Source organism: Haemaphysalis longicornis, unplaced genomic scaffold (assembly GCF_048455015.1).
Source record: "Haemaphysalis longicornis isolate Haplotype H1 unplaced genomic scaffold, Haemaphysalis longicornis Haplotype H1 scaffold_2, whole genome shotgun sequence".
In the NCBI taxonomy this organism is placed as follows: Eukaryota; Metazoa; Arthropoda; class Arachnida; order Ixodida; family Ixodidae; genus Haemaphysalis; species Haemaphysalis longicornis.
Genome location: NW_027526295.1, coordinates 12,049,291 through 12,076,741, shown reverse-complemented (window position 1 = coordinate 12,076,741; position 27,451 = coordinate 12,049,291). Strand labels below are relative to the sequence as shown.

The 27,451-nt window shown below is 50.3% G+C and overlaps 1 protein-coding gene across 3 annotated transcripts in view; it reads right to left on the bottom strand.

The window, feature by feature from the left end:
* Positions 1–27,451, bottom strand: part of LOC144168752 (mite allergen Lep d 7-like) — a 222,625-nt gene that overhangs the window by 58,029 nt on the left and 137,145 nt on the right. For all 3 annotated transcript variants that reach the window (XM_077697711.1, XM_077697710.1, XM_077697712.1), the window contains exons 3-4: positions 19,413–19,647; positions 6,963–7,136 (exon numbers count right to left, since the gene is read on the bottom strand). In XM_077697711.1, the coding sequence (XP_077553837.1) occupies positions 6,963–7,136; positions 19,413–19,647 (409 nt within the window). The remainder of the gene's footprint in view (positions 1–6,962; positions 7,137–19,412; positions 19,648–27,451) is intronic.

Below are 27,451 nucleotides of genomic sequence, written 5' to 3'. Positions count from 1 at the left end.
GGAAGGCGCGGAGACCGAAACAACCTAATGGGACTGAGGAGGCCTCCGAGCTATAGCCCCAAGAGCAATCTGAGCCGACGCGCAAGAAGAGCTCCCCACAGCGGGTAAAACGGCGCAGGTGTGTGTTTGGAGATGAGGTGTGTGTTTGGAGATGAGAGGTGTGTGTTTGGTGTGCTAAGGTATGTGTTTGGAGATGAGAGTGCCCCACGTCAAAAACCCCACGTGCTCGGGACCACCCAGTGAAATGACCACGTCCCGTTCAGGATCAAGCAGAATGCCACGATCCACGAGGTGGCGGAACTGGTAGATGGGACTGCAGACCTCTGGAGTGTTTCAGAAGCCACGGTAGTCATCCAGGCCGGTCTGAGGGCGGAACTTTGTGTCTTCTTGTGCAGTCCCCCTCGGAAGTCGGAAGGTCACTGCGTAGCGAGTCCTGTAGTCTGTCACTACAACAATCCACTTGTTCTCGGATCGGGATGTAGGGAACGGTCCCAGAAGGTATATTTCAATCTGTTGGAAGGGCCTAGATGGGGCGCCGATCGGTTGGAGAAGTCCGGCGGGTCTCGTCGGTGGTGTTTTTCGTCACTGGCAGTCACGGTAGCTCCGGACGTAGTTGGTGACGTCTGATGCAAGGCGGGGCCAATAGTACTTCGCCTTGATTTTCCCAATTGTGCGAGCTGTGCCGAGATGTCCGGAAGACGGGTCATCGTGGCACGCTTCCAAAATTTCGTCACGAAGATCTGCCGGGATCACAAGAAGATAATTTGCTCTCGTTCCGGGGCTAAATTCTTCTTCACGAGGACGGAGTTTTTCGGGCTGAATGCAGGTAACTTGCGTTTGAAGGCCCTGGGCACGGCGACGTTGCATGCTTGGAGGTAGTCGATCATGACGCGTAAATCGGGTTCGGCACGTTGCTGGGCGGCCAGGTCGCTCTCACTCACGACTCCTAAGAACGCACTGTCTTCATCGGAGTCTTGTGGTGCTGGGTCGACGGGGGCACGGGACAGGCAGTCGGCGTCGGAGTGTTTCCTCCCGGATTTATAGACCACTGTAACGTCGAATTTTTTCAGGCGCAAGCTCCACCTACCAAGATGGCCAGAGGGGTCCTCCAAATTGGCGAGCCAACACAGCGCACGATGGTCTGTCACATTCTTAAATGGTCTTCCGTACACGTATGGGCGAAATTTTGAAATCGACCATATAATCGCGAGGCACTCTTTCTCAGCGGCTGAGTAGTTTCTTTCTTCCTCGGACAGACCACGGCTGGCATAGGCGATTACTTTCTCTTACCCGCTTTGCTTTTGTACGAGGACGGCACCCTAGCCTATATCACTGGCCTCCGTGTGCATTTTCGTTTCGGCATTTTCGTCGAAATGCGCGAGCACAGGCGGGATTTGCAGGCATTGTTGCAGCTCGCAGAAGGCTGTTTCTTTGGCATTTTCCCAGCTGAAAGGGGTGCTATCTTTCGTCAAGCGGGTGAGTGGCTCTGCAATGCGGGCGAAGTTTGCGACGAAGCGCCTGTAGTATGCGCATAATCCGAGAAATCTCCGCACGCCCTTCTTATCTTTCGGTCTTGGGAAGTTCGCTATGGCGGAAGTTTTCGCCGGATCAGGCCGGACATCGCGGCATTGACGACATGGACCAAAAACTTGAATTCCTCGTACGCGAAGCGGCACTTTTCAGGCTTCAGCGTAACCCCGACGTACGGATGGCCTCGAGTACAGACTGCAACGTTGCAAGGTGTTCGTCGAAAGTCCGGGAGAATACCACAACATCGTCGAGGTATACGCGGCAGGTGTGCCACTTCAGGCCAGCTACCACCGTTTCCATGACTCGTTGAAACGTTGCTGGCGCCGTGCACAACCAGAACGGCATCACCTTGAACTCGTATAGGCCGTCCGGGGTATAAATGCAGTCTTCTGTCGGCGTCTCTCGTCCACTTCAATTTTCCATTAGCCGGTCTTCAGAGGTGGTCGAGGGCGTCGTCGATTCGGGGGAGGGGGTACACGTCCTTTTTGGTGATTTTGTTCAGTCGCCGGTAGTCAACGCAAAACCTTAATGTGCCATCTTTTTTCTTCATGAGTACGACCGGGGCAGCCCAGGGGCTTTTCGACGGCTGTATAATGTCGTCGCTGAGCATGTCGTCGACTTGAGTCCGGATGGCTTCCCGCTCGTGTGAAGAGACGCGGTACGGTGACTGTCGGGTAGGTCTGGCGCCATCTTCGGTTATTATTCGGTGCTTCGCCAGAGGTGTCTGACGTAGCTTTGAGTTCGACAAAAAACACTCTCTGTAGCGATGCAGCCAATCCAATAATTTCTCCCGTTCTTCTTGCGGAAACGCCGGATTCACGTCGAAGGGATTGGGAAGCTTGAAGACGTCTTCGGGTGCGCCTTCAAAGTCGGCAACCGCGATCACGTCACTTGCTTCTTGCGTTTCTTCGAGGTACGCAATTGCAGCGCCCCTATTTATATGTTGGTATTTTTCGCTGAAATTAGTGACTAAAACTTGGGATTGGCGTTGCGTAAAGCGCGCAATGCCTCTTGCAACGGAGACACCGCGGTCGAGGAGCAACCTTTGGTCACTCTCCACGATAGAGTCGACGTCAGGAATAGCATTTGCACAGTAGACAGTGAGCATCAAGCTTGTTTGGGGTGGCAGTGTGACATGATCATAGGCGATCCTTTAAGCAGCACGGTGTTCGGGGTTCGGTTCTGGCGTCATTGAGTGATCGGAGGAAAAAGTTATGGACTTGGTCTGTAGATCAATTATTGCACCGTTGTCCGTCAAAAAGTCCATTCCAAGAATTACGTCGCGGGAGCAGTTAGGCAAAATGACGAACGTCGCAGGGTACGTTGTGCCGTCTATGGTGACGCGCGATGTGCACGTTCCACTTGGCGTCACGAGGTGACCTCCTTCTGTGCGAATGTGCGGACCGTCCGATCTGGTCATAAATTTCTTTAGCTTAGACGCAAAAGGTCCGCTCATGACCGAGTAGTCGGCGCCCGTGTTTATCAGGGCGACTACTTCAAAGCCGTCGATGGACAGCTGAACGTTGGACGCTGCCTTCTTCCAGTTCCGGGTGCATCGTGGCGTCGTATCTCGGCTTCTACGTGTTGATGGTCGGGCACTGTGCGTCATGGTCTGCGTTGTATTCTCATCGGCAGGTTCGGTCATTTTGCTGTCGCGCCATTTTGCTGTCGTCGTGGTCGGGAGTCATGTCACGGTTAGATTAGAAACCTGAGATTCTTTTCCTCTGTCATTTCAGGGTCCGCACGACGAAAAAGGCGCTTCATCTCCTCAACGAAAATCACGACTCCTTCGTTGGGGTGCTGCGTTTGAATTTCAAGCAAAAGCGCAGCTCGCTCTTTTCTCACCACGGTAGTGAAGGTCTTATAGAACTCCCTTTTGAATTGAGTCCAGTCGGTCAAAGAGCTCTCATGGTTCTCGAACCAAGTTCGAGCAGCATCTTCAAAGTAAAAGAAGACATGCCGGAAAGTTTTTTCGCCGTCCTACCTGTTGAAGATGCGGACGCGCTCCAGTTTTTCCAACCATTCTTCGGGGTCTTCAGCCGGCGCTCCCCGGAATGATGGCGGTTCTCGGGGCTGCTGCAGGATGATTGGCGACGTTGTTTCTTGCACCATGGGGTTAGTTGCAGCGTTCCTTCTCTTGGGCCCTTCTGGCAGAAGACCGAACTCGGGTAGCAATCCTTGCAGCCGGCGGCTTTCTCTGGTTGGACTGGCTTGGCGGTTTCCACATGTCGTAGCGAGCATAAAGACTTAGTACCCAGCACCTTCACCAGATGTCACGAAGCCAAGGACGACGCAGTTGTCTTGAAGGAGAAACAAGTTTATTGGAGTGAACCTGTGCTCCCCTACCAACTGAAAAGAATACAGAGGCGGCGAAGCAGCGGTCAACAAAGCAGCGGTCAACAGCGGTCAACGACACAGGCGAGTGTCGTCGAATGAATGCCGCGGCGTCTGCTCTGCAGGCTTTTATCTTTTGCCGCAAGTGTTTCTCGAAACGTCGATTTACATCCACAACATCTTCTGAATGTGATAGCCCCATTATCATGATAGCCACATTATCTGAATGTGATAGCCCGTGCGGCATAAAAGTAAACAATGTAAGACGCGCTTCGTTTGGAACGCAGATAACACAGCCGGGCGTGGCCCGGCAGTAAAAACAAACAATAAATAAACAAACCCATACATGGTTCGCGGCAATATGAACAGATGATAGCTGCGCTCTGTGGAGCACTGGCACAGTGCTCTACACAGAAGAAAGGCCTGCATCGGGTGAAGGCGTGGTGGACGGCCAAAGGGGCGGTGGCCATTAAGCGCCGGCGTGAAACCAGTCGCCTGCACCGGCGGCTGAGCATGCACACGGACCTTGAAACCACAGCGGTTGCGTGGGCAGAATTTCTAGCCCGTAAGCGACAGGCGGCAGATCTGGTGCAATTTTGAATAAGTGATCTGAGCCAGCGTTTTCTGGCCAATCTACCGCGCGCGGGGAGGCAGGCGCCTCAACGTTTCTGGCGCCACATTCAATCGGGGAGTAGAACAGATCCACAGGGCAGAGTCTGCGCATCAGGTGACGAACAGACACTGGAGTGAGCGGCTTGCGTGTTTAAGCAAGCTACCCGAAGAGCGGACGTCGGAATGGCCTTGGGGGTGGTTGAGTCCCATGAGTCTCATCAAGGCGTTGGGCCCGAAAGCCAGGGTGCGAGTGGGGGACTTGCTGTCACGGGTCCTAGTGGAAGCAGAGATTCCTCGGGGGTTCGCCCCTTGTATAAAGGCACCGGGGATAAGATGAACCTCAACAATTGCAGACCTATAGCCATCACTCCGGTGTCGTACCGAATGGCTATGCAGGTTGTGAAGCGACGGCTGCAGCGCTGCGCCGAACGCAAAGGTGTCTTGGCGGAGCTGCAGGCAGGTTTCCCGGTCGGCAGATGCATTGAGGACAACTTCTTTGTCCTTACGCAGTGCATAGAAATCGCCCTGCAGACCGGGAGCCCGATCTATGTGGCGTTCCTGGATATTTCCAAGGCATACGATCGAGTAAATCGGCATATGCTATGGGAGATGCTCCGAAAACATGGCCTGGACGAGTCAGATCTCTACCTGCTCCAGGCACTGTACGAGAACATCACGGCACAAGTTGATTGGGGTGGCGAGACTACGGGGCTGGTTGACATGCCACGCGGTCTGCGGTTCCCGACTTCTTTTCATGTTGTATGTGGCAGAGGTTACGAACCAGCTGTAGTTTTCGGGGAGTGGTTACCGGCCGGAACACCGGGTAGAGGGGCAGCAAGTGGTCCATCCAATCCCAGCCGTGGTGTACGCAGATGACTTCGCCGTCAAGGCAGGATCGCCGGAAGAGCTGCAACACCTACTGGACATCTGTGGCACAGAGATGTAGAAGCTACAACTGCGGTTTAGCCAAGCTAAGTGCATGGTGATGGTATGAGGCACAGTACAGGTACATCAGCGGACATGGCTTCTCAAGGGGGACACGGTGCACATGACGACAGTGGCGAAGTACCTGGGCGTGCACTTGAGCACAGGACCGGATTACCTGGTGACAAAAGAGCGGCACATCAAGGCCAAAGCTGCCAGAAACAAAGGGTTTCTGGGCTGGCATGAACTTTGGGCTTTCAACCGCTACGAGGTGCTACGTGCCTTGTGGAAGATGGTGGCAGTGCCAGGGCTGACCTACGCTCATGCCATGCTGTGCCTCTCTGCTGGAACGCGTGAGTTCCAGCAGAGAGGCACGCCACCCGCCCAACGCCACCCGGAGTGGGTTCACTCATACGAAGAGTATATTCCGCCCTCTTGGCGCATCAAGGATACATTTACAGCACTCTGGAGCTTTGTCTGTGCGGCCTCCATGGCTGCGCACGATTAGCATCCTCCCTGCCCTTCCCTTTCCGGTGCGGATTCGAGCCATCCTCTCTTAATAAAATTTCCGTCCATCCTTGCTTCCTTCCTTCCTTCCTTCCTTCCTTCCTTCCTTCCTTCCTTCCTTCCTTCCTTCCTTCCTACCTTCCCACCTTCCTTCCATCTTTCTTTCCTTCCTTCCTGCCTTCATTTCTTCCGTAAGCATAATCATCTACGTGAAATATGAAAGCCATGGGGTGCAGCAGTGAGCGGATAACGCACTGCACCCCACTATGGCGCATCACTGCTCTGCACTTCCAACAGCTTTCAGATTGAGTGGAACGGCTTCAATTCTTATCTACATGGTCGTCCGTCAGGACGGTGAGCTCGTAGCTTCCACAGTGAGTTGGAAGCGCGAAGAAAGGGCGAAAGCGCCTGGCCCATTTTAATGAACGATAACTCGGTTAAAACTCATCCACATCAAACCGTGTTTGCAGGAGGGCGTTCCTTGGATAGTACTCCTTCGCTTAGGCATGTAAAATCAGAACATTTAAAACTCCGCTTTGGGCCCCTTTTAGGAGGTGAGGAGGTAACGGAAGATGATAGATGTAACATTAAGGGACAAGAAGAGAGCGGATTGGGTCAGGGAACAAACGCGTGTTAAGAACATTTTAGTAGAAATTAAGAATAAATGAACGAGGGCAGGGCATGTAATGCAAAGTCAAGATAACCGCTGGTCATTAAAGGTAACAGAGTGGATCCCCAGAGAAGGGCAAACGTTGCAGCGGGTGGAAGAACGTTAGCTAGGCAGATGAGATCAAGACGTTTGCGGGGATAAATTGGTCGCCGTTAGCACAGGACCGGGATAATTGGAGATTAATGGGAGAGGCCTTGGCCCTGCAGTAGGCATAGATAGGCTGATGATGATGATGATGATGATGATAATGAAGGAGGTATAGATCACGAGTGGCCTATTACGTTGGACAATACCGCTTTGGGACCACCGGTGTTGAAAGGTTTCTGCCCCAATAGCCTTCGGCTCACTGCACCCGTTGAAGCTAGTCAAGCAAACGGATACTCACTGAACGGCCTCCACGATTATCTGCATGCTGTTGACGTCGCACTCGATGGTGACGTCCTGGCTGACTGCCATGAGCTTCACCTCGCCCCGGTAGGTAGCGCGCACAGGCCCCGCACCAAGGTCCACACGCATCTCGAGGCCTTGGGAGCCGACATTGACGCGGCAGTCCCCCGTCCTGTGGAAGTGGGCGCAAGATGTAAAAAATTAAGTGCCTTTCCACTCTGTGAACAAGGATGACCTGCAAAGCTGGACGCAATCCACGGAGTGCACGAAAGAAAACACGTTTATCGTAATTTGTGATGGAGCGTATTTCCTAGCAAATTTGCTGTATGAACTGTCTGTGCCCCTACCGCGTCGTACCCCTGTACCCCTCCCTGTCGGTACTCCTCCCGCGCGTAAGGCCGGGGTCAGACTGTTGCCGCAAGTGTCGTAATAATTTTAAAGAATGACGTCATTTCAGGTCTCAGCCAACCGAACTTGCATGACATGCCGTTTTACTACGTCCATATATCACGATACGGGTTTCGCATTGGTAATCTGAACATAGCTTAATACACAAAACTAATCCGCTCTACCACTAAGGTCTCCGACAGGACCCATTGGGCCGTTTAACGTCCGCATTTAAATCTCGCACCAGCACAACAGACATGCCATCCTAACGTACGGACATGAAGCCTATAGCTGCGCGTGCGCGCCTCTCCTCCTCCCTCACACTATTCTCCACTACGAGGTTGCGCTCACATACACCGGCAACCGGTCATGTGCGCGTGCTTAGAAGTGACAAACGCCGTCGAAAATATGCCCTGAAAGCCCTCTGAAAAAGTGGTATTGGCTTCCGCCGGCGTTCCAAGCTTGCAATTTGCTGTTCATCCGAGAGGAATTCAACGCTACTACACGAGCGGAACTTGAGAAGGTTACGGCGGTGCCAGCAGCTTTGTATTGTTTTGCGCCCATTGCCGTTGTGTTCGGGCCAACGCTTCGATTCTTGCTCTTCTTTCTCCAAACGAACGGCATGAATCCGCCCCATAAACATTTAAAACCTGGAAACCCTTGAACTCTATTCTCGCGTACAAAGGTGTCACTGTCTGTTTTCCTTCCCCCTCGTATGCGTCCTCGTGTGCGTAAGATGTCTGTGTAGCACATCAACCCACACCCTGTGGGGATCCTGGCGCCCGAGCCATTGCGCGGTCGCTAGGTTTGTGCCGTTACCCGGCGCTTTCCCCTCTCTCCCCGAAATGCCGGGTCGTCTCGGCGCCACTGTCGTCTTCTCGAACTCCTGCCTGAGGTGAAGGCTGCAGCGACCGTTCCGGCGATAAAACACTGTTACGCAGCGGGGGCTCCGCCCTGGTAGTGGAGCTAACCTCACCTCATTGGCCCGTTTAAACGATTCCTTAACCCACTCTCGCCGGGACGCCAACGCGCACCCTGCGCGGGGGTCCGTTCGGGGAGACGCACGCGACTAGGACGCCGAAGGCGTTTGCCGAAGGTATGGGGGGCTTTCTTTACAAGCCGGCTGCAACTCTGTTTCGCCGGCGAAAGCCCATCTGCCCTCCCGGCTTCCGGCCCTTGCCTTAGGCTGCTCCTGTTGTCCCTAGCTCACATATTGTAAGGCCGTACCTAAAACTTGACGATTACACCGTGCGGTACGCGCCTGTGAGCGAACGGGCCGCGTCTCCCTCGCTGCTGCGAGCCGATCTGGTCAGCACGGCGATGCGACAGTTGCGCCGCGCCCCGGAATTTGCCCTGACAGAAGAGCCCACTGGCTCTGCGTCGACGTCGCGCGCACACTTGCGCGTGGCGCCACCATCGCCCCTATCAGCTAAAGGGAAGTACGTACCTGTACTGTAAATTATGTAATTGGGACGTTGGTGTAAAATAAACGTCTTCCCTCCGTACCCTGGGCATGTTCTTTTGTCGCCCCTACTCCCCCTGCCCAATAGAGGCGGTGTTGAGTTGGATCGACGGCGTTTCAGTATCGTGAGCGTGCTCAACTAGCTCGAACACGCGGTCGTTCCTCGCAGTGTGCATGAGTGCCTGCCTTGTGCAATGCTGGGTTATGCATATTGTGAGGTAGAGAGACAACAAACTGGCCCCCCTACGTGGGGCCATTGGCTCATTAGCCTTTGGCCGCTACTTAGGCTGAGTACGCAACCGGAATCAGTCTTAATGCTTATGCACCGCTACGCCGCTGGACCACCCTCCAATAGCGGTAGCTGCTACGGGGACGAGGCGACTGCCCTTCCGTAAGCAAGTGTGCGTGCAACCCTCGCTAACGCAGCCCCACGGGGAAGTGCGACCGCCTAACCACGCCTCAACTGGAGCTGCGGTATACGTATTCCTGGAGAAAGGCCCCAGCCGCCACTCGGAGTAGTGCACGCAAGATTTATGCTTGTTGCCGGCCCCTGAGAGTACAGCACGAACGTGGTAGTTGAGGCGCTATCTCGTGCTTCGTAATCCACCGAGATTCACTGTCCAAGTGTGAATTTAGCGGGCGGCGCAAGAGCTTGCGCCTGTGAAGGAGGCGAAATTGACAGCCGTTGAGTGGAGGAAGAGGGCCCAGAGTTGAGAAGAGCCGTTTGGACACCCCGCAGAGAGGAGCAGGCGCTTTTCGCGAACTCAATGCCGCCGGAAAGCGGACGGGCCTCGGAAGGAACTCCCCGTTGAACGGAGGTCGTATTCAGCCGGAAAGAGCTAGTAGCCGGTCAGCAGAATGACCCGTTTGGTCGTCGGATTTGCGACGATCTCCGGCAGACAATTTTTTTGGTTTGATTTTTTTATACGCCGAGACGCAGCTACTCCTGCTGCGGGCGTGCCGAGATGCTACTTGTCTTGTAGCAGGCGCGGGAGGGGGGCGGAAGTCAGCGTGTGTCGCCGACGCCCCGGGGGACTGGTTTGCTCTGGACGGTGAAGGACTCGTGCTGAAGTACGTAGCCGCCGATAATGAGGCAATTGGCCCATTCTGTATGATCACCCCCAAAGTTTGAGGTGCGCACTGCTGCGCTACGCTCATGACCAACCATTGGCCGATCATTGAAGCCGCTCAAAAGTATTTGGTATACTGAGTCCCTCCATGACCTGGCCCGGCACGAAGCGAGGTATTTTCGCGGTTCCCGATCCTGCGATATCTGTCAAACGGTGGAGGCGCGCGGTGGAAAGCGGCCTGGAAAGATGAAACCAAGTGACAGTGTGCGTCCTTAGCAGGTAGTCGCCTGCGACTTAAAGGGAACTTTGCCGAGAAGCAAGCAGAGGTATATTTATATGGTGGCTGACTATTTGGCGCTATATTTATATTTATATATTTATATTTATATTTATATTCAGCTATATTTATATTTATATGATGGCTGACTATTTGGCGCTAGAACACAGTGGCTCTGCGCAGCGATGACGAGGCACCTACGCTGATCCCGGCTTTTCTCGGCCGGTTCATCAATTTTCCGTCACGAAGAGGTCACCTTAGTAATAATAGCTCACTAAACGGCAGGTACTTTCGCCGCCCGTGCTGACTTCACTTCTTTCAGTCTCAGTCAGCGCGGCCGCCCGGGCCGCCCCAGCCCAATCAGTGTCGTCAGTTTCCGCTCACCTCCAGCAAAGCTGTAAGCGCACGTTTTCCCGTGTTACTCAATTTGTAAGAGTGTGCATGTTACGTGGCACTATTTGTAATATTGTGTCCCCATTTGGGCGTTGATGACTGCACATAATGTATCTTGTACTTATTTTTTAAATGCAGAGCATTTCAGTAACTCACGATGTCACCCGCGTTGTCCCGTCGTAGTCCGCACCGTCGTTGTCCGCACCCCTCCCCCTACACTATATAAAAGAAAATACTATCCGGCGCCTGGTTTCGATCCCTCGACCCTGCGGGCGGAACGCAATGTACATGCTGCTCTACCCACTGCGCCACAAAGCCGACACAGAATGGGACGCCACGAACGCGCCTTATACCGTTGACTCATTCAAATTACTGCTGACGAGCGCTCTCTCGTCAGCAATTGCCACAAGTGCAACAACATTAACGTAACGCAAACTACTTAACGTCGTGCGCCCCCGGAAATTCTCTGCATTTGATCGTGCCCCTCGCGAGGGGGATGTTTCACTGCGTCGCCATGCGAACAGTTTGCCACGCTTTAGTTTCAGTTCTTTTTTTGTTTAGTGCGCTAGCTTTATTGCTCAGGGTGAGGAAATGTTTCCGGTTAGTATTTTGAGCGTTGTACCGCGTGATGTAGCATGAACGCACATGGTGAGCAAATGTTTTCGCTTAGTATTTTTTGCGTTGTACCGCGTGATGTAGCATGTGGGGATCGCGACTTTCACGCGAATCCTTTTCTGGATAGCTCCCAATCGCGACCGGCGCACAACGCGCCTCGCTCACGCGACGGGAACCATACGGGAGGGCGCCAGCGACCGGACGGTTTGTTGTCGCCCTGGTGGAGGCGTTGACCCTTGTCCCCTCTGCCTTACCCGAGAACCAGTTCCTCGATACTAGCGCCACCAAAAGGCGAGGTCTGGTGGGTTGTCGGATGTCGTGAGGACGGTCTCTTGTCTTGGGGGTCCGGTAGCGCCCGGACGTTTCGGCGCGCTGGTCCTGACCTGGGGAACGCGCCACCATGGGACGCGTCCGGGCGAGCTGGGAGACTGCACCCGCGCTCGCACGCGCGACGCCTCGCTGCTCCGGTATGCCATCGGTGAGTCGAACCATCTCGATCTCTAGCGTTGTTTATTGCCTAGCTCCCAGTGTTACCGTTATGGCCTACGATCAGTCTCTATGCAGTGTATTTGATTCGCACTTTGCAATAAATGCTGCCATTGATGTGTTGCCCTTGTCGACTCCTGCCTTTGTCTGTCTCCGCAAACAACGGACCCGTCCGCAGCCAGCGCTCGCAAGGCATGTTTGCTGAGCGCGGATGGCTGCGGGGTGTAAAAATTACTAGTGTGTGAAATGTAGAATCCCACAAGCATGAACCTATTTTTTTTTTTTTTTGCTTAGTTTCTGGGTTCGGTACGGTTCGGGTGTTAGCCTTGTTGAAGGCGTTAGGGTTGTTTCTTTTTTTTTTGTCGGTGCACGATGGAGTGTTTTCTTTTTCCAGTGTTTTCATGTTATTTGTTTGGTACAGGAACCCCTTAGTCTACGCATGCGGGGCGAAGTGCTTTGTACGTTTCTTTTCTTTTTTTATCACTTTTAGCAGAGAGCAGGGCTAGGTTTCTTCTCTTCTGGTGTTTTCGTCAGGCCTCAGGCGCAGCTGACGAAAGCGCATATACCGAAAATCGGCGGCCCTTCGAAGACTGTCGTTGGCTTTTGCGCGCGGCCAGGGTCCAGAGTTATGGGCTTGTTTTGAAGGTGTCAGATTTCGGCCGTCCGTGGCCCCGGTGTTCGGGCGAGCAGCGCGCATTGGAGGCCGTTGCGCGAACTGTGCGAAATTGGGAGAACGGGCCAGACTTTGGGGGGCACCGTGCATTCAATGTCGATGGGAAACTGGCCCTTCCTGGAACTGCTGTCCTGGTGTATGGTGGCAAGGAAACTTGGCCCTGGTGGCACAGACACTGTGACGAGTGCGTTTGGCGTGTGCGTCTGCCGGCTTCACCTAACCCACGGTACAATTCGCGAGTGGTTTCTGCTTCGTCTGGTGCGCGCCGCCGTCACGTGGTGAATCGTCGGTGTGGTGGAGGGTCCCCAGGTACCCGATTCTGGAACTTGACCGGGCCCGGAACAGTTGCGCAGAATATGGGGGTTCAAACGAGATGTACCCCCTGTGCGTCTGCGGCAGGCGAACGTAGCCGGGATGTGCGGCACCGACGAGAGCGGGACTGGCGGCTAGTTGCGAGCTGCGGAAGAGGTGCCCTCTCCAGATGCGGACAATGTGTTGTCATATCGGAACGGCACCATGCCTCATCGGCACAATGGCTGTCGTCCGGAAGCTGCCTCGCTAACACTGGGCAGCTGCCAACAGAAGCGCCGCTCGTCGCTCCTTGGCGGGGCACCCATCGAGTGCCGCGCGATGTCTACACCTGAGCAGCGCCATCATGGTCAATATACCTGCCGGCTGGCTGCTTAAGCCGCATCTCCTCCTGGCTGGTACCCGCTTCGTGTGGCTGCAATCTCGCAAGGGTGAGGTCGTTCCGGCACTCGTGCCCACCATCTTCCCTTCTTGATTGACCACAACGGACGTTACCCCGAAAAAACGTTTGTGCTCCCAACCGCCGAACTTTGCACAAGCCCTGCGTAAGGGCGTCTCCTAAATTTTGTGGAAATATTATTTTCGTAGGTCAGCGTAGTTTTTAGCATACACGTGTCCTCTCTTCTTCCCTAATTCTTTATAGTCGTAGTGTGTGTTTCTTTTTTTGGTCTAAGTGTCGCGTGTTGATTGTTAGGGTTTAACGCGCCGACGCAACGCAGGCGGTGAGGCGTGCCGCAGTGGAGGGCTCCGGATTAATTTTGACCACCTGGGGATCTTTAACGTGCGCCGAAATCTCGTACACACGGGCGTTTTTGCTTTTCGCCTCCATCAGAAAAGCGGCCGCCGCGACCGGGAATCGAGCCCGCGACCTCGTGCTCAGCAGCGCAACGCCTTAGCCACTGAGCCACCGCGGCGGGTATAGTGTCGCGTGTAGTTTTCCTGTATGTATTATTCGTGCTGGAGGGGAGGGGGGTAGTGTTGATAGTATAGTTTGTAAATCTTCTGTATGGGCTCGGGACTGAGACTGCCCTGTGCATGCATTGCTTTCTACTCTTCGCCGTCTTCTGCATGCCTGGGCGATGGCCGGTCAACTCTTCTCATACCGGCGAGGGCATTTAAGGAGAGGGGAGTGTGGGGATTCTGGCGCCCGAGCCATTGCGCGATCGCTAGGTTTGTGACGTTTCCCGGCGCTTTTCCCCTCTCTCCCCGAAATACCGGCTCGTCTCGGACACTGTCTCGAACCCACGGTGGTTCCTCGCAGTGTGCATGAGTGCCTGCCGTGTGCAATATTATGAGGTAGAGAGACCACAATCCGAACCACTCGATTGAGGAGGACCGCCGACTAACCGCCTTGAGCCATGTAATTTCGACATCTAAATCTCCCACCCGCACAACCGCCATTGCATCGGTAGCGGCGTGACACCTAGCTGTGCGTGCACGCCCCCCTTTTCTACACGCAAACTGAGCTTCCATAAACCGGTTACCGGTGATGGCGCACATGTATAGGCGGGACGCACTTAGGCGTGATAGACACCGGCGAGAATGTCGCTCGGAAGGCCTTCCAAGCTGGAAAAGAAATATGGGCTCAAGCCGGCGTTCCAACTGGGGAAGTTTCTCTTCTACCGGGAGGGATTCGGAACTACTTGTAGAAGTGAAGTTGAGTGGAAACGGCGACGGCGGGTTTCGGTCGTTTTAGGGGACAGCTCTTTGGCAGCAGTTACCTGGGCTTCGGGGGAGCGGCGTCTGTTAATGGCCGCGTAATCGAGTGTGGCGAACGCAGCAGTGACGAAAGAAAGAAAACGGAGAGGAGCGTCAGGCCAATGGTGAAGTGGAGGACGACACGTGGGGCTACGGCGTCCTCTCCATAGATGACGCCATAAGCCTCACACATGTTTCATGTGTCGCAACCAAGGAGTGCCCTTCTCGTGACACCTTCCCCAGACGCTGTTCTATTCTCCGCTAATTTAAACCACGTGACGTTTGCGCCAGAGGTTCAAAGACGATATGCAACAACATGCTCGCTGCTCTCTCGTGCGGGGCTAATCCGGAACACGTGACATTTGCGCGGGAGATTCAAACACGATTTCCAACATGCTGGCCGGCGGCGCCGGCGCACTGCGAGATAGCAGCAGAGTAGCGCACGCCGCCGTACGTTCGCTCATAACGCGAACACTTCCTGAGACGCAGCAGAAATGCGCCATGACTCAGAAGACTGCGGCTTGCGCTGCGCACAAATGTCATATTAGGGAAGCGTAGTAATCGTCAGTGCACTTTTTACACCCATTCATGCTTCTGTTTATTTTTCGCAATTATCTGATAACCGCCTACCGCCGTTAGCTGCCGACTGCGCAAGTTGCCAAAAGAGCATCGGTGGAGGCGAGGTAGAAAATAGTTGTGAAAGGGGTGTCAGCGGTGGTGAGGAGGAGCTCCGGAGCGGCGCCGAGTATATCTGTGACACCGGCATGAAAACGGGGGCTAGACATGCTGCTTTGCAGTAAAAATGTTGCTCCTATACCACCGTGACTGGAGTAGAAAACAAGATACATAGAAAATTACTCGCAGCGCTTAACTGTTGACGGGCTTTGGGAGCGAAAGCCTGGCGATACTTATGTAAGAATTCTTTGCAGCTCCCGTGTACTTGCACTTTGTTTCTAGCTTTCGTTGAGGAGCCTCCTGAGTTGCTTTGCCAGGGTCCTTTGAGTTCGATTGTGTTTGCATTTCTTATTTTGCTTTGGCTTTCGGTGCGATTAATTGAACACGCCACGCCTGGTTCTGCGCTGATGAGGTGTACCCCATTCATCTGGCCTGCCCTTATGTTCACGTGCCTCTGTTGATGCTTCTTTTCCACCGCCGCCGACATGCGGAGATAGTAAGGCAATCCATTGCGACCCGCGTTCAAATCCCATTAGAGCTACAATGTATTTTATTTTCTTTTTACAGCGGCTCATTAGCCGTACCGGACAACGGCTGCAACAACACACGGTTTTTCCCAATAGGGCACTATAGGCTTTCGTCTGGAAAGCATGAGATGAAAAACCTTTTACGCCATACTCAGATACAAATACGCTGTATCAATCACGAGAGTCGAAATCACCGCAAAAAGTTGCTTCGAGTAATTTTATTTATTTATTTATTTATTTATTTATTTATTTATTTATTTATTTATTTATTTATTTATTTATTTATTTATTTATTTATTTATTTATTTATTTATTTATTTATTTGTGACCTTACAGAGGGCAGGGGATTGAGGGGGAAAAAGCACGAAAACAGGCAGCTGTTTCAAAAAAACAGGGTATGTTTACCGAAGCACTGTACAAAAAAAAACCGAACACATTTATACAGACATTCAGATTTGTGGGCGTATATACATTCTGGGAGTAATACACAAATGGAAATACATATCACGGGTAAGAATTATGTTTGCACAAAACAAAAATTCTTCAAGCAACACTACACAATGCAGAGGAAAACAAACTGATATTGTCAATTTCAACACATGTCCCGTGGAAGATGGTTCCAGTCGGTGGATGTAGGAGGGATAAATTAATTAAAATGGCGGAAGCGCACACTAATGTGTAAGAGAACGGTTCAAGTCCGGAATTGCAGCCGATTTTCTCGACGGTTCAAGTCCGCGATTTCAGCCGATTTGCTGCTTCTTCGCTAAGTCCCCGATTGCAAAATATTTGCTTTTTTTTCTTTTTTTTCAGGGGGGGGGACGCGTACGTGAACACACTACTCTGGATTAAAAATCATATTTCTCATCCGGCGCTACCTTGCAATACGATCCAAATCGTCCTGCCAAGAAACGCCGTCACCGTCGTTCCGAACATGCCGATTTACAACACAATCGCCTGGCCAATAAACCTATGCCCAACGAAATACCCCCAGAAATAGCATTAACAAAAATGCGGAATAAGAGCGGCACAATGACATCACCTTACAATGACAAAAACCTTACACGCCTGATGAAACATTAACATAAGAGGAACACTTCTAATTTAACAGCGCGCATTGACTCCTGTCGGACAAGTAATTAGTTATCGAAGTTCTGGTCCAATCTGTAGTTTGACAAAGGGAAGTGAGTGCGACATGGTGTCGAATGCCTTTTGAAGATCTGAAACCACACAATCACATTATCTCTTTGCCCACCCTCATCAACATTAGAGGCCACCTCGTGTACAAGTTGTGTGATACAGGAAAAACCTTACCGAAAACCCTGCTGCTCATTTAGCGGCACATAATTATCGGTAATGTTCTAAAATATATGTGCTTAAATAAACTAATATGTGCTTAAATAAAACAAGGGCAAAAATTTTACATGACAAAATGTTCGGGTAATTGCATCCTTTTTTGCAGCCACCCTGGAGAACCGAAACATGGGAAATTTTCGAGTCACCGGGTTAAGGGCCCGTTAAAAGGAACTTTGGATAAATTATGTGAAGGCGAAGCGAAATTAGCGCACCCCATCGTTTCAGAACCCAATGAGCAATACTATCATGGCCAACTGCTTTGGATTCATTTTTGCTTTCTGGAAGAGAATGTATCATCGTAAGTAGTTCATCGCAAGTAGCGCTTGAAACGGCACGACAGTAGAGAAGACACACACGATGGCACTATGTCGTGTGTATCTTCTCTACTGTCGTCCCGTTTGAAGCGCTACTTACGATGCCTCAACACCAACTAGCCCAACTGTCAATTTTACTAAATTTAGTTCCTTGACTCCAATATGGTCGGATTCACACTGCTTGATACCATCTATGATGCCAGAAAGACTTGAGATTCGTTTCTATTTTATTACTGAACCCTTGAATATATTTCTTTGTTGCTTTTTCCGCATTGATTTACTCTGCTCCGTTAATACTTCTAATTCTTTCACGTGGTCACTGCTTCGTGTTCTCTTTAATTAACCAAAAATCCGTCGTCCCTTCCTTATTATTCTCAAAAGACCCGGCATCATTTACGGCTTCTGGAGTTTATTAAGCTTGTATGCTTGTTTCTCCAACGTACCAATCCACAAAGGCTAACAAATTGTTAAAGTTAGACCATCAGTCGTTTAGCGTATCGTTTTCACCTAGGCATTCAAACACAGGCAAATGATCTTTTAGGCTATACTTTGGGATATGCTTGAGTAGTCACCCTTACTAAATGGGAAAACCTCTCTTGTTGCACAACTTGAGGTTCTTCTACTTTCTTTTCTGATTTCTGCAACAGCAGCCGTGTGGTCACTGACACCAGGAATAACGATGAAGAATAACGAGGAAGAAAGAATGCATTACTGCTGTATTGATTGTTTTAGCACCACTTTATTTATTGCTGTATTTATTGTATTGAGTGTTTCTTTTCCCGCTGAGCTATTCTGGCGCTCCTGCGCGATGGCACCTGATGGAGCGTGGAGCTTTTTCAAGTGGCCTTGAGACAACTTTTTCGTCGCGCTTCCAGGGTCATATGAACTCTGTATGTAATATGGCGCGAATAAAGAAACTTCTATCTTCGAACATTGGCATTATTTCACAAGCTGGGAGAATTTGAGTACACTAGGTCTTGAGTGTTATGCTTTCTAGTTGGGCCAATAACAAATTAGGCAGTTGTCAACTATATGGGAGTTGCCATATTAATTTGTATGCTTACGCGGCACCCTGTGCGTCTTGCACATATTCCTTCTCGCCATTCCATGTCTGCCAGATGAAAATAACGAGCGAGAATGAAAATTCGGCTTGCAACTTTCGATATAATTTCGTTCAACGATTGAAGTGTATTCTAGTCTGCGTTTGTTTGTCGTTAAAGTACACCTACAGCGAACGAATTATCGTCTAGGGGTAACAGTGCACCATACAGATTTGACATCACGCGAGATGTCTACGACGGCAGATTTGAAAGAACTTCGCTCAAGTAAAAATTCACTAAAAGAGTCACTAAACAATTATACATCACCCTCATGGCTGGTCTACCTTTAACGGTGCGCTACAAATTCGCTTGGAAACACTTCACGGTCGCTGATATGACGGTGCAGCGACGATTCCGTGCCAACAGATACTTCAGCTCTAAACGACTCCATTAGTACTCCCCATTCTTCCGTCTTATTTGTTACACTTTTACAGTAATTGCGGGTGTGTCGGCGTGCTTCAGAGCTAAGAAGCTTTTCCTACCTGGCGTTTCTGAGGGCAGCAGAGTGGTGACACACGTGTCATTGTCAAGCATAATGACGTCATGTAGAATACCAGCCTGAGTTCATGTGGCTCAAGCTGGCGAGTTGAAAGAAAATTAATAGATCCCGTTCTGAGGAAATCAAGAGAAGCAGGGCTGTAGATGAGCAGTCACGATTTTGTTTCCATCTGTTACAACGAACAGTGGAGCAATTCTACATCTTCCCGCCTCAAAACTGTGAGAGCGAGGCGCGTTATAATCATTTCATATAGAACTTTTTGTGCATTAGCCACAGCTGGTTATCACATACCTTTCAATGCATCATAATGAACTGCAGAACTGTGGTGTTTTATTCCTACTCAAACCTACCTACCCGAGCGATTGTTCAAACGGGAGCTTTTGATTTCGCACTCACGAGGTCCTACGCCATCCGTCACGAGGTAGGCTACAGCAGCACACAGGCACTACGTTCCATGTGACCCCTTATGTGCTGTCACCACTCTTCACCGCTCTGTACGACGTCAGCACCTGAACATCTGCTGAATACCCGGCAACAACGCATGTGCTGCTTAAAGTTGCAACTATGTGGCCTGGTGAATTCGTATATCTGCGCAGGGTTAAAGGCATACCTGTGTAGGGTCGACAGCCCTGTGAGGCGTCCTGAGTAGAGTCCCGCCTGTGCTTCCACTTTGACGATGAACTTTGTTTCAAAGCGTCGCGTCGTGTTGGGCACGTTTAACGGGTCCAGCGCGCCGGACTTGCTGATGCTGTTCAGCACCTGGTCGAACAGGAGGTTGACTACGGCCGTGTACAAGCTCGGCGCTGGCGAAGCCTCGGTCACGCCTTCCAGCGAAGGGTACAGACCTGCGTATGTCTTGGTTTGTACCCGTCCGCGCAGTAAGACTTGTTTACAGCAACGAGGATTTGCATACACGGCCGCAAGTGAACATTCGATAGTCCCCGTCCACAGCGCGTTACCTGTACGCCTTCATTACCCTCTTTGAAGAAAAGGTTCCACTTCAAATCATTAAACAAAACAGGAGCTCGACTAAATCCGGCACCCCCTTCTCTGAAATCTCACTTACTCCGAACGTAACTACCGCAGCTCCATCTTTAACGAGTTAGTCAAATCAGACACGCTGCCTTCGAAAGGAAAACAGCCACTGTAACTCCCATTACCAAATACAACAAAACCAATTCCCTGAAACCCTCTGATCAAGCTCCCTCACCTCCTGCAGTGGGAACTTGGAAGTCAATGGAGAAATTCATATCCCTCTCCAATACAAAAGCCCCGCCCCCCTCTCTCCGCATTTTCAGACGGCACCTCTTTCTTTTCCTCTTCTACTGCCTACTTACTTCCCTTGTTACGCAGATCACCCAGCGTTCCTTGCAGTCGAGTTGGCAGGATATTCCGACAACACATCTCACATCACTTTCTAATTTGTCGTCTGCATAAGCGGCGCTTCGTGTTGGCCACGTTACGGCGCAGCTTCGCGTCCGTTGCGGACCTACTATGCGCAGCTTGATGAGCTTGTTCGACTGCGCCTCTTGGGTAATCGGTGCCTGGCAAAATGAAGTGGTCGTACGGCAAAGATGCCTCAAGGATTGGACGGCGCAGCACGAAAACAAAATGTAGAGACTATGTACAGACGTATCGCCGCTAGAGAAACGCTACATTTTGGGCACTGCGTGCCACGAAAGCACTACGTTCCGTAAATTGCTGAATACGAATTCGGCTGTGTTTTCAGGTATTACAAAAGCCCACAGAAGCCAACTAGTTCAAATAAATAGCGAGTCTTAAAGTTTTCTGCACTTTCCCGTCATTTGTAAAGTGTATTTACCGGCTCAAAATATCGGCATGAACGCTAACCTCTCATCTGACATGCCGAATTATTTCAGTATCTCTGCTCGTGTCGCGCCGCGGTGTAACCCCGAGCTTCTTTTCTTCTCGAATGGAACTGCATACGACAGTACGCATTCCCTTATGCGTAATGATACGACACTGCGGTATAGCGCACCGTGCTCCAAAGAACTACACCCAAACCGACGAAAGCAGCTTGCCCCTTGCTGTGGAACGCACGTGAAAGGCGGTGTTGCTTGAAAAATGATGATTGGGACTAGGTGCCTTGGAAGCTAGGCAACACTATGTTTCAAGATACGTTAAAAATTTGAATTACACGAACAGCTGCTGCTGTCATGAATTCACACTAAAATGTATCAAACAAAACAGAAAATTGGGCGAGGGATACGGATTCGTGATGTAGTGTAACAGCGCAATAACGAAGAGGGACATCAAAGAAATTCACAAGATGCAACTAGTATTTTATTGGAAAGGAACACAAATTATGCCGACGCGTACAATTTGATGTGGTGAAAGCAAACAAAATTTGAAACCTCCGATAAAACTGCAGAAAGACCGGGGTTAGGTGCACTAGTCATCTAAAAAAGCTTTTGCTCCTCGTACAGCGTCAGAGGAGGCTGGCTCACCCTTACAAAAATAGTTATTGAGATTGAATTGAAAGTCAGCTGACTTTACTCAATACATTGTGTTGATAGGCAATTGACTTTGAATAGAAATTTCGTATTGAGTTCTCGTTCAAAATTGCCCGCCGTGTTTCAATTGAAACTCAATGCTGTGTTTCAATTGAAAGGCTATTGACTATAGTTCAAATTGTCTGTTGATTTCCAAATGGCTTTCTGTTGACTCTCAATACACTTTTCCTGTTGAGTTCCTATTGTGACGTATCAATTGAATGTATATTGAGAAAAGTCTGTTGAGTTCCAGTTGAGTCTGTGTTGACTCTCTATTGAATCTCCTGTTGAGTTCATGCTGAGAAATGTCAAAAGAAAACCCATTGAGCATATTCAACACAGCTCGTTTGATTTCAGTTGAGTTTTTTATCAAGTAAGTTCAACAATTGCCTTGTAAAGTTCAGTTCACTGTACTAAATATATGCTGAGTCCGCTTGAGTAATTCAAAAATATTCTAAAAACTGTCATCAAGGTGTGCATTGAGCAGTTTAAATAGTGATGTGTTTCATGGAAAAACTCGCTTTATTGCTCACGAAAGTATCACGGGAGGACTGGAGCCTAGCAGGGTCCACTTGGCTACTTGACTGTGTAGCCTGCAAAATACAATCGACTTGTTCGTTTGCACCAGTATAGTACGAAATAATGCTTGCATCCCTTCTTCATTAAGCATGCTCGTCTAAGTAGCTCGCTCTTTTATATGTTAGATGGTTTGTATTTTAGGAAAGCAAGGCACGGAGACACCGGTTCAACAAATCCCTAAGCTCTTCTCAGGTTGTAATGCCTTAAGGCAAGCTAGCCACATCAATTATTTCTACAATGGGTAGGGAGTGGATGCGTTCCGCATTAAGTCGCCTGAAATATAAACGAACGACTATATTTCAAGGCCGGCAGGGAGCCGCAAAATCACCCGCACGATGGGCTCGTTATCATGTCTTCCACATCTTCAAGGCCCAAAAGAAATCCACATAGGCCTATCAAGACTGTTTGAGCGACTACCTGAAAGGAGAAACCCCAAACCTGTCCAAAAGCATACCTGTCCACCTGTGGATTTTGTTTTATTAAATTTCAATGCTTGAAATGTCATAAAACAACATTAGAAGACCGTCAACTTGAATAAACTGGTTTACAAAGCTGTAGCCTTGATTAAAAAAAACTAGTGTCAGGTGGTTCTGTAAACTAAAGTTGCTACAACAGGCAATCATGGCAAATGGCTTTATGAATGGATGAGCGCATAATAATTCGTGCTTACTGACTAGTGGAAATCAACCCTGACAGAAAAAAACGTGCGAGAAAAAACGTGACAGAAAAAAAATACGCAGCTTCAATTTCGCAGTCTTTCAGACTCTTGTAACGCTGAAGTATGGCGTGCTTTGCACTACGTTTAACAAACAATTAGCACTAAGCAGCAGCTTGAAGGGATCATATGAGACATGGGTGTATCCAAATTTTTGCCTTAATTGTAACAATTCCAAAGGAATATCCCAGTATAACAATTCTCGGAACAGCGGAAAGGGACGAGGACGAGGCGTAGACGGGACACAGCGCAGACTAACAACAGATGTTTATTGCACAAAATTACTTAAATACAGAATTCTCTCGCAAGAAAAAAGAAAGAGGGAAGGGAAGTATTTAAGTAATTTTGTGCAGTAAACATGTGTTGTTAGTCTGCGCTGTGTCCCGTCTACGCCTCGTCCTCGTCCCTTTGCGCTGTTCCGAGAATGCTATACCAACACGCCCAAGCTTATACTTCAGTATAACAAGGTCGTCTGATGCCAGCTTACACACAAGGAGAACACGAAACAGTTTTGTTTGGTGAGGGGAAAAACACCAGAGGCGTTGGGGTTGATTAAGTGAAACGGAGAGTTTATATACAGCTATTTACAGCAGGAAAACTGGGTACATGAGTAATAAAGAGAAAACCTTAAAGTGCAGTTAGACGCTAGCTCTAAGTGCATACAAATCACTGGAGCCACTAAAAACTCATCTAACTCTCCTATCCTCGGAGCGTACACGAACCGCTCGAGAAACGACGGCCGAGACTGTCTCGCCCCAAGATCCGTCTAGTTGCCCGGTACGGCGCTGTACACTAAACTTCCGACGCGATCCTAACCTCTAGCCTAGGGGGCTCACAAATCCCAACCTAGATTTAACGGTCGAGACTCCTTGTCCCGTCGGGAACTGCCCGGCTCAGCGCTCAGACAAGAACGATTTCTAACGGCCAAGTTCGGCCTTATAACGCCTCGAGATCACGCTCTCTCGGGAATGCCTCTGTTGCGTTTGTACGCGCGTAAGGGAGGGCCCAAGTTCACGTAGACAGCTATCACTCAGCGCACTACGGAATATTCAATGAGGCACCACCATCTTTGGGTCAACGGCCCGCACGCGGGCGAGCAAGCAAGCGCGACTCCGAGGTGTAAGGGCGAAGGCGGCGACAGTGCACTGTGCCGACTGGAGCGCGTTTACAATGGAGGCTCGCGCGGCGCGCGCTCTGACGTCGGCAATTACACCTCCCCGGCGCGCCATGCCAACGATTCTCAGAACCCGGCGGCACCGTCTGCGTTCTCAATGGGGGATTATCCCCGCGGTATTGAGTAACCAGACAATCCCTCTCTCGTGCGTGCCGTGACAAATTGGCGTCGACTGCTCTGCAGTGTTGGCAGTGCTACGTCGCCAGACAGAGTTGCTAGTTCTCACGCGCCGCCTGGGCGCTCGGCCACTGACCTCATCAGTGGGTCTTACAACTCCTTCGACACCGACTGCGTCCTGAATGGGGGATCATCGCAGCGGAATTCCGTTGGCCGGACTATCCAGCGCCAATGCGTGCCGCGACGAATTGGCGACGGCTGCCGCGTAGAGTCCACAGTGTTGAGCCACCAGACCGAGTGGCGGGTTCTCACGCGCAGCCTGCGCGCCTGGCCACTGACCTCATAAGTGGACCTGACAGATGAGTTTTCATTTTCATAATTTTTCCCTTTTCCCATTCTCCCCCATCCCCTTCAGGGTCTTATGACCTCCTCCAATCAACAGCCAATCAATCAATTAATCCAAGTACTACATATGCAGCACGTTTTTTTTTCTGCATTGGTTTTAAAGCAAAAGTGTCTGCTTGCCTTTAGGGTGTCAAGTAACGCATCAGACTTGTGTAAAGATGCTTTGGGTTCAAAGTCTAGCTTCTGCGGATACATAGTCTCTATTTTCCAAAAGCAATCAATGAATTTGTTGTATTCTTGGGCGTTATTTTTTAGCTGGAATGAAGTACGTTTTAGGCCACGTTTGTCACCTGAGTCACTGCTCTGCACTCACGGAACGCTCTTTCTCCAAACAATCGTTGACATTAAGAAGCAAATATATGGCCGGCGGCCAGCACTTCAGCATGTAAGTATATTTTACCGCCATGTCCCCTAACTGCTTGAAAACACTATCTTGTTTGCGACTGGTAGTTTTGCCTCTCAGCCTAGCGCTGTCAGGTGGGCTTGCATGACGCAGTGTTCGTGCATCTGTTATTGATCCGTAAGGCACTTGTTTGATTCGACATCCATTTTTTTTATTTTAGTTAACTTCGTTCATGACACAATTTATTTACCTTAATCAAGGTGTTCTTTCTTTTTTTTATGACACTTCGTACCGGGTAATACACGGCTGCTGCTCCGTTCTGTAGCGGCAAAGCGTCCGGGGTTTTATTCATTCGTCGCTTGGCTTCAAAGGTTTTGTTAGATGTTTACCTTAAGATACATACAAATATAGCACACGCGAAAGCAATGCAGCAGCGCGGAAGACAGAAAAATACTGATTGATGTAAAAATGTTGTGTGCCGATACAATCGCCTCCCCCTTGAACTTGTTACACTTACGTGCAGTATTTTTGAAAGACTGAAGTGAAATCATACACTTTAGGTTAATCTCGAGACGGTATGCATAAAAACACTGTTTATATAGCGACAAATAACCAAGTCATGAGTATAGCTATTCAGGTAGGTCTGCACAACGTCAGCCATGATGAAATGTACAGGAGCGCTCGAAAAGAATGAACTTACGTTATAACAACGCAGCTGCCAGCGGGGCTCCCAGCGTGGTGAATTTAACGGATTCCAAAGCGTTGCTAACAGGGACGGTAACACCTCACTTCGCAAGCTTCTTCACCGTACGATCACAGCGCACCGACACAACACGGACACACAAAGGATGTTCACCGGTGGTAGAAGAGCGCATACGATGACTTTTCCTTTAATAAATTCGGTGCATCCGCACCTGCACTGCAATGTCTGACCTTCGGTGCTCGTTGAAAAGATTCGGACGGAAGAATTCTGGAAAGTCTAATGCTTCAAAACAGCTTTGAAGTCGGTGATCTGCTTGCGGGAGCAAAATATTTGCGAGGCTCTTGTGTTTGAGAAACATAATCCGCGGACGCAGTGACATCTTTAAAAGAAATACTTTTGTTAGCGAGAGATCGGTTCGGAGTGTACAAGCGGCCCTCAGTAATTTCTTCCGCTTCTCTCTTTTTCTTTTTTTTTTTTGTAGTGACGTGAAGCAGTGTCAGGCTCGTTCTTTGTTTTTGTGTCCCTATGCAGTAAAGATGAGTTGTAATACAGCGCTTCAGTTTCTCTTTCTTCCTATTTTTCTTCGTTTGTTCGTTTAGTTCGTCTCAGCGGCGGCACCTTAAACTAAAAGCCTCTTCCGCTTACGAGTACGGAGTTCTTTTGACTTGAAAGAACTGTTTTCACCTGTTTTCAAGGGGCCCTAAATAGGCTTCCGAAGATCGGCATTTAAATCACGCATTCACTAGAGTACGCCTTCACGACAATGTATACCAAATATTACACTTCTGCGTAAAGCAGGGACCACACAAACGCGCAACAAAGATGCTTTCTTTCGTTCTTGCTCACCTACCGCTTCCTTGCCGCAACACTGCCACGCTCTGACGTGCGAAAGACTGCTTGTGACGCACCCTGTGACGCCCGAAGCTCTCAACAGTACGGCTGCGCTATTGGTGGGCCCCGTTAAATGCTGTAGCCAATTAGCGTTCCCGCCTCTTGGGGAAACGCGGTTGCCCGCGGCGCTCTTGCACTGGCGGCACGGCGCATTCGTCCTGCACCGGTGGAACGGACGAACGTAGATCGTCGCCATCCGTTACACGAGCATAGCTTAGTTTGTAAATATAGCGCGTCGTTTACAAGGTATTAATAATGCTGAAAAACACGGAGCATCTCGGCGGGCACAAACGCCCGCTACTCGCGCGACCGCGGCAAGCATCTGCCTGCACGGTCGACAAGCAGCCCGCTGTGCGGTGTATGCATGATACGGCATACACCGCAGCAGCTGAAACTTGTCACGGCCCGCCAGAGCGGGTCTATTGCGGAAAATCAGTTTGCAAATACGTGAAAGGGGGTCATAGTGCTGTGAAAGATTGCGTGGGGGATCGTCGTCGTCGCGTCCTCGCAAAGCACTGTCTGGATAACTGCGGCGATGCTAAGCCTTTTCCAGACCTCGGGGGGACGAGTTAACCGTGACAGCGCCGCATGCCGAAAGGCTAGCCAACCGCTATAGTCGTCGGTGGCAATCTTCAATTATTGTCGTTAGCGAGCATGTTTTGTTTGGAAGCCCCCTATCTTGCCTTCAAACGCTCGGCAAAATATGCTGTTGGGCTAGTTGGTTCATTGCTTAAGGAAAAAACGAGCGCTACAAACGAGGACACAAAAAAATTCCCCGCATTTCCCCGAGAGGAAGAATGTGAAAGTGCGAATGCACGAGTTGAATTTGCGCGGTTCGGTAATGTTCGCGAAAGAGAGATCACACACACACACACACAACTACAAAGAAAGAAAGATGCATTTATTCACAGACACCTATTTGTGTTGTCGTTGTACTTGACTGCTAGAGCGGATCTCAGCTTTGAAATTTCGTGTCAGTACTCCTTTAAGCAGGTGCATTAGCCCTTCTCACGCCCGATTCCTGGCCAATCCCCCACGTGGGTATGTGCCATGTCAGCAGGAACAACAACAAGAATGAGCCATGGGGACGCGGCCAGGCAGCGCGCGCCCATCTCCCCCCGTTGCTAGGGAAGACGAGGAGCGCGCGCACCCGCAGCTGTTGCTATGCGGACTACGGCGGCGGACGATTCAGGCTCGCTGAAGAAGTGC